Here is a 12,579-nt window from a genome sequence, read left to right on the forward strand (position 1 = left end):
ATCATAAATGATCAATATTCTGAATTTGATCGTTCCCACTAATCAAGTCATTCTCAAGAAATTTTGAATATCTTGATTCCACAACCTCATGATTTGTGATGAACATGTATCTATCATGGTACCTTGTACCATATATCATCTCATATTAATAGTGCTCATTAAGCCTGTATGAAGAATAATCTTCAACTTCACAGCTTAAAATTATAAACTTGAATTTTAGAAATTAATATCAGAGTAATAGTAATATGCTGCAAAATTAATAAATACATGCTAACGTTATTAAATGAAGCAATAAACCATATGTTATGTTTTACCCATGTAAATAATGGTCTACATATGAATCACTAACATAAAATTTTTCTGTGGACTGAATTTTTAATTCAATTAGATTCATACAATTTAATGATATAACTATTGAATTATATTCAATTCTTAATCCATGTGGATAAATTAAGAAAATAATTAAATATTGTATCCTAATTAATTATATTTAACATAACGAAATTTCTTGTGAGATAAATTTCAATGTTCAAATATAATTAATTAAAATTTATATCCCTTATAACCAAATGTGATCCTCATAATTTATGTTTAATTTTAGTTCAATCAAAGATTTTGTGGCTACTCTTCAATTAATTAAAATCATACGAATCACTAGGATATTAAATTTTTTATGCATAAAATATTTATTCTTCATAATTATTCATCTCAAAGTATTATCAAAATGATGAATAATTTTATGTAATTTATAATTTTATATAATTTATATATGTTATAACTAAATGTGATTAAAAATTAATGTATACTTTTACATAATTAAGGGTGTTGTAGCCAAACCTAATTACTTAAAATTAGACGGTTCACTAGATATAAATTTTGATTTTATAAATGTCCTTTATGTGATCTTTAACCGACTTAATATATAGTTTCTCATAGTTAAAGGTGTTGTGGCTAAACCTTAATTATTTAAAATTATACGGTTTACTAGACAAAATTTTAGTTTTACTTTAATACTTTATATAATAATTATTTAGTAACATAATCAATATTTTCCAAGAGTGCTCCCAGGAAAAATAGGTAGTGATAAGACCCTTTAAATACCTAACTCCTAGTCAGAGCAACATTCCTCAGGGAGACCAGTGGCAAGTCAAGGCAATTTAAATCGATTTATGAAAAACTCCCTCAGTTCATGTTTTCTTGCGTCACCTTATAATTATTATTCAACTTAATTATCCACATTTATGTGAACTTTATAAGCCAAAATTTTATTTTATTAAATAACTTTATATTCACATTGTTACTTAATATGAACAAATACGTTCTCCATCATTTTTTCTCTTCAATCAGAGTTGTGATAAAGTGAGGATCGCATTTACGTGAAAATGTGGGCTCCTCATCAGTTTTCTCTTTTATCATAGTAGTGATAAAGTGAGGATTATTTGTTCATTTGTGAACATCTGAAATATTTTATTTTATAATATTATATTCACATCTTACCTGATATGTTCATTTCAAATTATAAACAACTTAATATAATTTAATATGAACATAATGTGAATATTGATGTCCCAATTATTTTTTAATATTATTTGTATTTTAAATTTCAAGAATAAATGCAAACATAATATTAAATTTGCATGTACACATCAAACACTTATCCATAATATTTGACATTATATCTAACATACAAAAATAATTTCTAAACATGTATTAGAAATTACGTCGAACTTGGAATTATTTTAATGTGTACAAATTATTTAACCAAATGTTATATGCATACCGAATTATACATAAAACTTGATAACACATTAATCATTATTTATTTATTTATTTTATTATTATTATTATTTTTATAATAAAAATAATAATAAACAAAAACCTCAATTGTCAAATAAATGTGTGAGTCCAGCATAATTAATTTTTTTATTATTTTAATTGTGGGTCTCGTATTAATTATTTATTTTTAAAAAAAATAATAAAAACAATCAAGTTATCTATCGACAATTTCTAAAATTGTATTTAATGAGTGGGTCTTTGCATTCAATGCACTGAAGACCATCTCATTTATCTTCTGAATTCGTATTGCATTATTTGATATCAAACTATCCGTCTTCAACATAGAGTATGCATTATCAATTTTCAGAAACTCATTTTACACCAAAATTTTCATATCATTAGTTCGGAAACAAATAATCATTTTCAAGACTTCAAGGAAGAACTTCAAGGTGCAAACGAGAACAAAATTCTAAGGTAAGTTTCTTGATATTATTACGTCCAATCTTTAAATTTCAAGTTTTTTACGTAAAACTTAAAATTTTTTCCCCAAAATTTCATGATATCCGATTTTCAGAAAATAAAAACAAATATTTTCAAGGCAGAGGTATCACGGCTCTGATACTAAATGTTAGAGATTTTCTCAAAACCAACACAATCATGTTTCTAAACATATATAAACATGATAAACAAATATGCGGAAGTTAAATCGAGCGTTACCTCCAGCCATTGAATCATCTTTAAGTTAGAGATTTTCCTCCGATTGAAGCCTTCTAAACACTCCAATCTCTCTATAGATAGTGTATTATTCTGTATGAGATTGTATGTTTAGGGACCTCAAACGCTTGTATATATAGGCGTCTCATACCATCAATGAGTTAATGCTGGAGCACGAGATTCAAAAAAAAAATTGTTTACGCATCTCAATTTTTCTAAAGTTGAGGTGCGTACGCAAAATTTGTCAAAAAATGTGTGCAATAGCCGTCGCCATTGTTGACACATGTTTTTAATTTTCCTTTTGAATTTTCATTCTAATATGTATCATAATTTCTTACACACAATGCATATGCTTCCTCACCATGGACAACATTATCGTTTATTTGCAATACATTTTCACTGAGCCTAAGTGGAACGAACAACTTGATGAACAAACAAAGGAAGCTCGTGACACCTATATTTAGACATGCCACAAAAAAGATTCTGGCGAGCTGAACCCCTAATCTGCCTGGTCTCGGTCCAAAAAAGACCCATTTGGAGGTCATATGCTAGATCGATGTACTTCTCCCGATCGGGAACCATGTAAAAGAGTCGGCTGAGCTTAGGCACGTCCAGAATGCCGACGAGAATGTAATTTAATTGATTGATAACCCTAGAAAAGGTTCTGGTGGCATCTTTGGACTCGGGCAAAGTAAGAAAGACTAGAAACCCAAAGCTTTACACTGGAGGCTAAGAGAAGACTGGTTGAAAGCCAGCTCGAATAAGGAAAAAGTACCTCATTAAAACCATCCCTGAGTATACAACAACCCGATAAGTCGATCAGACTACTACATACTCATACAAACATGGGCTCTCAGCATAGCCCGAGCAACATAAGAAGACCAAGATGATGGATCAAGGACCATGTCCATGGGTAGTCCAGGGACCGGAATCCCCATATGTGACACATCTGAACAGTGCCCGAGCACCTCGAGACATGTACTGATTATGGGCCCACAGATATGGGTATGTCTCGAAATCATTAGCATGTCAATCAGCACACGTAGGTGTGATATGACAAGTCTAAAGACGGTATGAGTTGTCAATTGTAACAGTGTCGGGGGCAGGGTATGGGCATGCAGCTGTCTGATTATGAAAAGTGACTGAGCATTGAAAACAAGGTTTTCATTAAATTTTCCACTATAAATACTCATGTTTGCTCTGTCATTGCGACATCTACTCGATATTTTTTACAAGCACTCACTATAGAGCACTTTTCTTGCCTTTGTATAAATAATCAACTGACTTGAGTGTCGGAACGACTGCGTAGGAAACCCTTCCGGTGCCCCACTAATTCTCTTCATTTTTCAAAGTGTGCAGTTCATCTAGCCCAGGATTACTCTGCTCAGTCACTAGCAATCACAGGGAAGGAACATAACACAACCCGGTAAATTGTCCACTCAGCTCTCTCAATTTACCCGGGCCTCATCATTGGCGCTGTCTGTGAGAAAACAGATCCATAGATGTAGATATGGTTTCTACTCGAAAATAAGCCCGAAGAAAAGATTCCGGAAAGGAAACCATGAATTCAGAGATTTCCCAAGGAAATCCACCCCCTCGGCAAACTATTCCTATCACTCTAGAACAGTTCACCCACTGAATAGCAGCGGCAGTGCAAAAAACCATAGCGGATAAATTGCATCCCAATAACAACCATGTGCACTAAAAATAAGAGTTCGAGGAAAAATCTCATCCTCAGACAATACTAAGTAGGGAGAGAGTTCCCAAGAGGGTTCCAAGGATCTCATCACGGCCGAGGAGTTGGAAGATCTGAAAAGGAAGGAGAAGAGACTGGAAGGACAAATCAGGTCTTCCCAGCGGGCCCAGGCAAGTGTATGTTCTTTCTCCATCCAAATAATAAACGAGCCCTTATCTGGTCATTACAAGTCGGTCAAGATCAGAGAATATGACGGGAATGCTAATCCAGAGGAACATGTGACCCGTTTCGAGAACATGATCATGTTGCGTTGTTATGAAGACAAAATCAAGTGTAAAGCTTTTCTGACCACGCTGGTGAACTCAGCCCAATGTTAGTTTAAAAATCTCGAGGCTCAGAGTATCCATCTTTTCAAAGATTTCAAGAGCATCTTTTTACATTATTTTAGTAGTAGCAAGAGGTATAAAAAGACAGTCTTTAACATGTTCGATTTAAAGCAAAGTGAGGATGAATCATTGCTGGCGTATATCTGTAATTTTAACAAATCATCCTTGGAAGTGCCATCTTATTCTCCTGAAACCAAAACCATAGCTTTCACTCAGAGGCTCCGCCAGGAATTTCGAACAACCCGTGTAAGATTGAAAACTCAAAATTTTTTTAATTTTTTTAAAATTGAACCACTCGAGCTAATATCAATTAATACATAATGATCCAAAATTTGCATATAAATTTTTTAAAAATATTTGGGTCACTCAGGCTTTAAAGTGGCTCTGCCACTGGGCTTTGGGAAGAGAATTTTTCCGATCCTTGGTAAAGAATATCTACTATATGGGGTAGAAAAAATACATCAATATGGTGGAGGTCCAAAGATAAAAAAAGGAAAATCTTTCAAAAAGGAGGGGATCGGGCAGGTAAAAGGAAGACCGAGTGTAGAGGAGAAACTCCCTCGAGTGATTTTATTAGTATATACCTTTTTGATTCTCGAAATATCAGACAATGCACATTTGTGATGTAGATACGAATGTCTCAAAACCATCATGGTCCTCCCATGGCTCACGGGCGGCAATGAAATTCTACACATTCCACCATATAATACACATTTCTCTGTATTTTTCATTGTCTTTGAAAAATCTTTTAGAAAAACCGTATTTTTTATCATTATATATTTACTTACCTCTCATCGATTTTGGTTCTTTTTTTGCAAAATTGTTGTCTTAGTCATATATCTTTTCAATTTGACAATCTTAATCATTTTTCATCATGAGTGTCATACGTCATCGTCATGTCAAAAAAAATACTAAAATTGCTAAAAATAACCAAAAAAACTATGATTTAAATTTAAAAACATAGAATACTAAATCACAAAAAATAAATATAAATGATATTATCAATTTTTTGGAGAATCTTTTAGAAAAACTGTTTTTTTAATAATAAAAAATTGTCACAGGATGACTATTTTAAAAAATGATCACACAGGACATAAAGACCATAAGTTCTCTTTCTCCTCTATATTACATCACAACGCAGAGGCCAAGTCAAAGTTAAATGTATCAATTGACAGATGAATGTGTTTGATAAGTTCACACACCCCAAACTTTTTTAATACATATAATAAATATATAAGGAGGTAGTATCAATGAAGAGCAAGTATCCTTCATAATCTGGTCGATATAGATAGTCTGAAATATACAAATAAAATATAATTTATAGCTGATGACGACAAAAAATGGTTCTCTACGTGAGAAAAAGTGTAACTCTGACAAAATTTTAAGATTTGATTTAGTTTTTGGTGATGTATTTTCCTCCGTAATCTCCCTCGCCTCGCTTGTACATATAGTTTCGACCGGAAGTTGGCCGAGGGTGCCTCTCGTTGCCATCCCCACGCCTCGTTTATTGGGTGCTGCAGTTTATGAGTAAACTATGTACAAGCCAAGTTCATCAGTTTCTTTGTTGTTCAATGTAATGAATAAGATACTACAAATTTCTAATAAACAAGTTTTTTTGTAGCTTTTGAAGGCTTTATTTTTGTGGGGAACAATGTTGTTGGTAATCGATTCTTGTTTCAGCGTAAGGTAATCTTTTCTTTAAAACTTTGGTTATAATAATCTATACATATTATAAAAGTGTGAACCAAAGTCAAAGTTTTTCTATTGTGTATTGTCAACTTTGTCATTAGTTTGTACATACAAGAGAAATTTAGTGAGGATATTTTTGTAAAATCAGTTATTATGATCAGGACAAATTAAATTGTCAAACTACATTTATGCTAGATAATGATCAAGTTGTCAAGAAAGCTGAAACTCTAAAATTATTTGATTTTTATTTTCTTGTAGATGAATTGAACAAACTTTTTTCACAAAAAATATTGATTTGAAAAGATTGAAATACCAAAATATATTGGTTTTATTTTCTTATAGATGAAGTGAAAAGGATTTTTCACAAAAAACTTAATTTGTAGTTTTTTTCACAAAAAACTTAATTTGCAGAAGACTAAATACCAAAATTCTTTGGTTTTATTTGCTTGTAAATAAAGTGAAAATATTTTTTTCACAAAAATGTTAATTTTTATAAGGATATGATGTTAAATATCTTTTATTTTAAGTTAATTAATATTAATTATTTTAAAACGAATAATTAAACTAATGAAGCCAAATAATTAAAATAATTTTCTTTTTGTTTTACCAAGGTTGGTGTAATGAAGAAGGTTAGACATTTAATTACATTTACAAAATGATACAAGAATTATCAGATATAAATATAGATAATCTTAATAAATATTTCGTTGGTATTTATTCTATCTATATTTTTTTATAAAAAAGAAAGTCGACTAATAATTTTCAAAGCCTTGGTATATTACTAAAATTTAACGATATAAGATTGCATAAATATATTTGTATTAATTTTATATATTTTTTCCTCTTTTTAAATGCTAGAAACTATAACAATTAATTTATGAGATATTCTTGCAATTAACGAAGGAGTATTTTTATAAGAGATATATATTGACAAAACAGTTACAGCTTTTTGTAAACTTAAAAATATATCTTTAAATGTAAATTTTTAAAATTATGATAAATAAATTTTTATAAAAATTATTCATTAGCATTACTCACTACTTCTCCAAAGACAATGTCAAAATTATTTGGTTTTTATTTACTTGTAGATGAAGTGAACAAATTTTTTCACAAAAATATTTGTTAATTTGAATGTGATTTATTTTATTTTGTAGATTTATAATCTTTTGAATGATTTTATATATGCAAGAATTTTATCTTTAATTTGGTGATGATATTTTTGTAAAATCAATTATTATGATGATGTCAAAATTGTCAATCTACGTATGTTAAGTAAGGATCAAGTTGCCATGAAAACTGAAACTCCAAAATTCTTTGGTTTTTATTTTCTTGTAGATGAATTGAACATATTTTTTACCACAAAATATTAATTTGAGAATATTGAATACAAAAATTCATTGATTTTATTTTTTTATAGATGAAGTGAAAAATTTTTTTTCCCAAAATAATTATTTTGTAAAATATTGAAATACCAAAATTCTTTTGTTTTATTTGGTTGTAAATATAGTGAATTTTTTCCACGAAAAACACAATTTGTGTAAAGACATGATGTTAAATATCCTTTATTTTACACTAATTGAGATTATTTAATTTAAAACGAAGAATTAAAATAATGAAGCCAAATAATTAAATCATGTGAGTTGGTGTTATGAAGAAGGTTCGACAGTTAATTAAATATCACAAAAATGATACGAAGCATTATCGGATATAGAAGAAAGATGACCTTATAAATATTTCGTGAGTATTTATTCTTTCTATATTTTTTTATAAAAAAATCCAACTAATATTTTTCAAAGCCTTAGTTTATTTTTAAAATTTAACAATATATGATTGAATACATATAGTTTTACTAATTTTAAATATTTTTCGTCTTTGTAAAGATCAGAAACTATAACAATTACTTATTTGATGATCTTGCAATTGACAAAAATGTATTTTTATAAAAGATGGATATAAGAAAATCAATTATAGCTTTATGTAATCTGAAATGACATATGTTTGAAAGTAAAATTTTAAAATTATTATGAATAAATCTTTACAAAAATTATCATTAGCATGACTCAATATTTCTCCTTATGATTGATAATAAGAAAGGTCGAAATTATTTAGTTTTTATTTGCTTATAGATGAAGTGAACATATATTATGTATGAAATTAATATATAAAAATTTAATATATAAAAATTTAATACTTCCAATAATATAGTATGAAATATAAAAAAATATTTTGATCGTAATTTTGAATTTTTGTATTTAAATAATATATTGCATAAATCTGTTATGTCACTAAAAGTTGAACATTTTTTGATAAATTAATATGATATTAATCAAATCATATTTTTCATTTGTCTAGAAGATAAAATAAAAAAAATTCATTGGTTTTATTTGCTTGTAGATTAAGTTAAAATATTTTTTACAAAAAAGAAACATAATTTTTAGAAGACTGAAATAACAAAATTCTTTGGTTTTATTTGCTTGTAGATTAAACGAAAAAAAAAATTTCACAAAAAAACTTAATTTGTGTGAGACCTGTATAGATGCATAAAATAGAGAAGAATATACATTTCTTCTCAAAATAAACAAAGTGATGTAAATAATTTATAATTGAACACATTCAAATATAAGAAAAAATTTCAACAACGAAAACATTGAATGCATAAAGATATCATTATATTCCGAACAACAAGAAATTAAAAAGAAAAAAGACGATCATCAACTGTCTCAATTGTAACAATATTGAAATATAAGTAATAGAAGACGATAACAACACAAGAATGAATATTGAGGATAATTAAATTGTTGCACGGAAAGATTTTCAGCATCAAAATTATTATAAAAAAAGAATTCACCCAACAAAAGAATCAAAAAATACATATATGAAAATGCAAATGATTGATGTCGACAGCACCATAATATTTGCTAATGAAGGTGATGAGAATGCTGTTTTTTTTTTCACAAAGAAGAAAAAACTGATGACAAAAAAAAAATCGTGAAAGCAATAAAAATTAAAAATATAAGGGAAGAAAACATTTGACGCAATAATTTAATTTAAGATTTTAGAATATATTATCTAGCTATATTGTATTTTTATTTTTCATAAATAAGTTGCACGTGGTAAAATAAATGGTCAACACTATGTATTATAAGTTTTTCTTCTCTCAAATTTAATATTAATTATTATTATGATATCAATTCTATATTATATTTTCTCCAATGTCTAATTTATACAAATTTATAAGATTTATTACTAATATATTTTTCTACAATTATTAATTTTTTTTAGATTGTGCTTGGATGAATTGATTTCAAATTCATGGATTAGAATTATAATTTTATTATTAACAATGAAACAATAGAATATTGAATCTACAAACAACTTATTTACATATTATTATTTATAGAAAGTAGAATGAATTTCAAATTACATCATTATTGGGTGGACTTAAAATATATCATAATTAACATGAAATACTACTATATACACATGAAATGAGTAGATTTGAATTTTACGATGTTACTTCACTAAATAACAAAAATACATTTGAATGTAGTGAAATCCTTCCATTCAAAAATAACCTTAAATTTATAACACATAAAATTTTAAACAAATATCTTTTGCACTCATTTTATAATACTTGTTGTACAAATTATATTACATTGAATTTTCTACGGATAATATTAAAAGAACAACCAATATATCGTACTATGATATTTACAACAATTATATCGTGAGATTTTGTTATTGTTTAATGAGATTTTATATTTAATTTATCATGAGATTTTGAAAAAAAATTTGTGTTGATTTTTTTGTGTTGTAAGAATTATTGTACAAATTTAGTTGTACGTGTAGCATTACTCATTTTCTATTGACTAAAATAACATGAAAATCATTAATATATAATTTTCTATAAATTAATCTCTTCCGATCTCATTTCTTTAACAACAATTATTGATAACGGAAATGTATTTTCACGTGCGTCACACGTGTCTTTACCTAGTAAAATAAAAGAGGGTAAAAAAGATTTCAAATTCTTCTAAATCTGCCACCGCTGTTCATCTGGGGTTATTTATTTAGTATTAATCAAAGTGGTGCAGCAATTGTTTTCATAAAGTTTAAACCAAAATTATGATTGGATTGGACATTCATTGTGTGTATCGACTTTCATTAAGAAAAAAGTCAAAAGAAACTAAACAAGAATTTGTGTGTCGTGAGCCACCTAATTGATATATATGGGCCAAATCTCTATCCCAATTTTTTTGAAAATTTAACTTTCAAGAATATTAAATGTTGTAATCTCAAAATCACTAGAAATGAAGTATGTTTTATTGATGGCCAAAAACTTATGTGAGACGATCTCACGGATCAATTTCGTAGGTCGAATATTTTATTTGGGTCATCCATGACATCCATGAAAAAATATTATTTTTTATGCTAAGAATATTAATTTTCATTGTAAATATCGATAGGGTTGATCCGTCTCACAGATAAAGATTTGTGAGATCATCTAACAAGAAACATACTCTTTGTTGATGGGTGTTTATCACTTACTCAAAAGAATAACAGTGATTGAAAATCAAATTTTAACATGAAAAAAAACGAACAAAGAACCACAAGGTATGGCTAAATGTGACACATGAAAGTACAATAGCTTTTGCAGCGTAAGGTTGTGGCTGTGGTGTGTGTAGACTTTTTAGGGAGACAGAAACAAATAATTTAACTAGTAAAGATTTAAATTCAAAATCATAGTAGTTTTGGTGCCTAGTTTTAACCATTGGAAATTGACTTTACATAGATTTTAAAAATTAAAATTGATATTATATTTTAGGGAGTTTACTTAGGCTTAGTTTGGAAATTGGGAAAGAAAAGAAAGGAATGGAAGAGAAAAAAAAATAGTTTTCCTTCCATTTTATCTTACAAATTTTCCTACCATTAAAATCTCCCAAACGACCCATTCTTTTAAATTTCCTTTCCTTCTCTTCTTTTCCATCCAAATTCAAGTCCCAAACAAAGACTTGAGTTGCTTTTAATTATGGTGATACATAAAAAAAAAATTAATTTAATGACAACAAATTTAAAGTTCCAACCCCACCTGTGTGTGTATATATATATATATCCACCAATGCCATATATCGCATAAAGATCAATGGCCAACTCTCTCTCTTCCATCGTTTTCCTCTTCATTTTCTTCACTTTCGCCAATGCTACGTACTCCGGCCTCATTTTAACAGTCGTAAACAACTGTCCCTTCACTATTTGGCCCGCCATCCAGCCCAACGCCGGCCACCCCGTTCTTGAGCGCGGTGGTTTCGCCCTCAACTCCCTCACCCACCGTTCTTTCCCAGCTCCCACCGCCCACTGGTCCGGCCGTATCTGGGCCCGCACCCAGTGCACCCACGCGAACGGCCACTTCTCCTGCGAAACAGGTGACTGCGGTGGCCGCTTAGAATGTCAAGGATCCGGCGGCGCCGCCCCCGCGTCCCTGGCTCAATTCTCTCTCCACCACGGCCACACTGACCTCTCCTCCTACGCTGTCAGCCTTGTGGATGGCTTCAACCTACCCATGACCGTGACTCCGCACGAAGGCAAGGGACAATGCCCCGTGGTGGGCTGTCGGTCTGACTTGCTCGCAACCTGTCCTCATGGACTGCAGTTAAGAGCTTCGCATGGGAAAGTTGTGGGGTGTAAGAGCGGATGCGCGGCCTTCGGGACAGATGAGCTTTGTTGCCGCCATTATTACAACAGCCCACAGACATGCCGTGCGTCGAGTTACTCGGAGTTCTTCAAGCATGCATGCCCAGATACTTTCACGTACGCGCATGATAGTCCGTCTCTGATGCATGAGTGCTCCGCTCCACGCGAACTCAAAGTCATTTTCTGCCATTAGTAATATGATAGAACAAAACTAGAATGGTGTGTTGTAGTGAAAGATGTTTCCTTTTCTATGAATTAATCAGTCTAGTATGGTTGTCTGTATTTGCTCTTTGGTGTAAGATCAAGGAGTATAATATTTTATGTTTTGTTTAATAACTGATCACTAGCAGAATCGAACTAAATTTCTGTCAAGGTTAAATTTTTTCTTAGTGAAAAAACAAAAATAAATTTTCGAATTATTCTTAGTTCAAGTGCTCTGCTGTATCTTATCTGGAACAAGAGTCAGTGAGACGGTCTCACGAATCTTTATCTGTTAGATGAGTTAATCATATCGATATTCACAATAAAAATTAATATTTTTAACATAAAAAGTAATATTTTTCATAGATGATTTAAATAAGAGATATGTCTCACAAAATACGATCCGTGAAATCGTCCCACTCAAGT

At 29.9% G+C, this 12,579-nt stretch overlaps 1 protein-coding gene across 1 annotated transcript; it reads left to right on the forward strand.

Moving 5' to 3' along the window:
• Window positions 1-11,393: 11,393 nt before the first annotated feature.
• LOC140983127 (osmotin-like protein) lies at window positions 11,394-12,288 on the forward strand. The gene has a single exon (XM_073450043.1). The coding sequence runs from the start codon at window positions 11,405-11,407 to the stop codon at window positions 12,143-12,145; it is 741 nt and encodes a 246-aa protein (XP_073306144.1). The 5' UTR covers window positions 11,394-11,404; the 3' UTR covers window positions 12,146-12,288.
• Window positions 12,289-12,579: the final 291 nt, after the last annotated feature.

The sequence above is a fragment of the Primulina huaijiensis genome, chromosome 8 (genome assembly GCF_012295235.1).
Source record: "Primulina huaijiensis isolate GDHJ02 chromosome 8, ASM1229523v2, whole genome shotgun sequence".
NCBI classification, from domain to species: domain Eukaryota; kingdom Viridiplantae; phylum Streptophyta; class Magnoliopsida; order Lamiales; family Gesneriaceae; genus Primulina; species Primulina huaijiensis.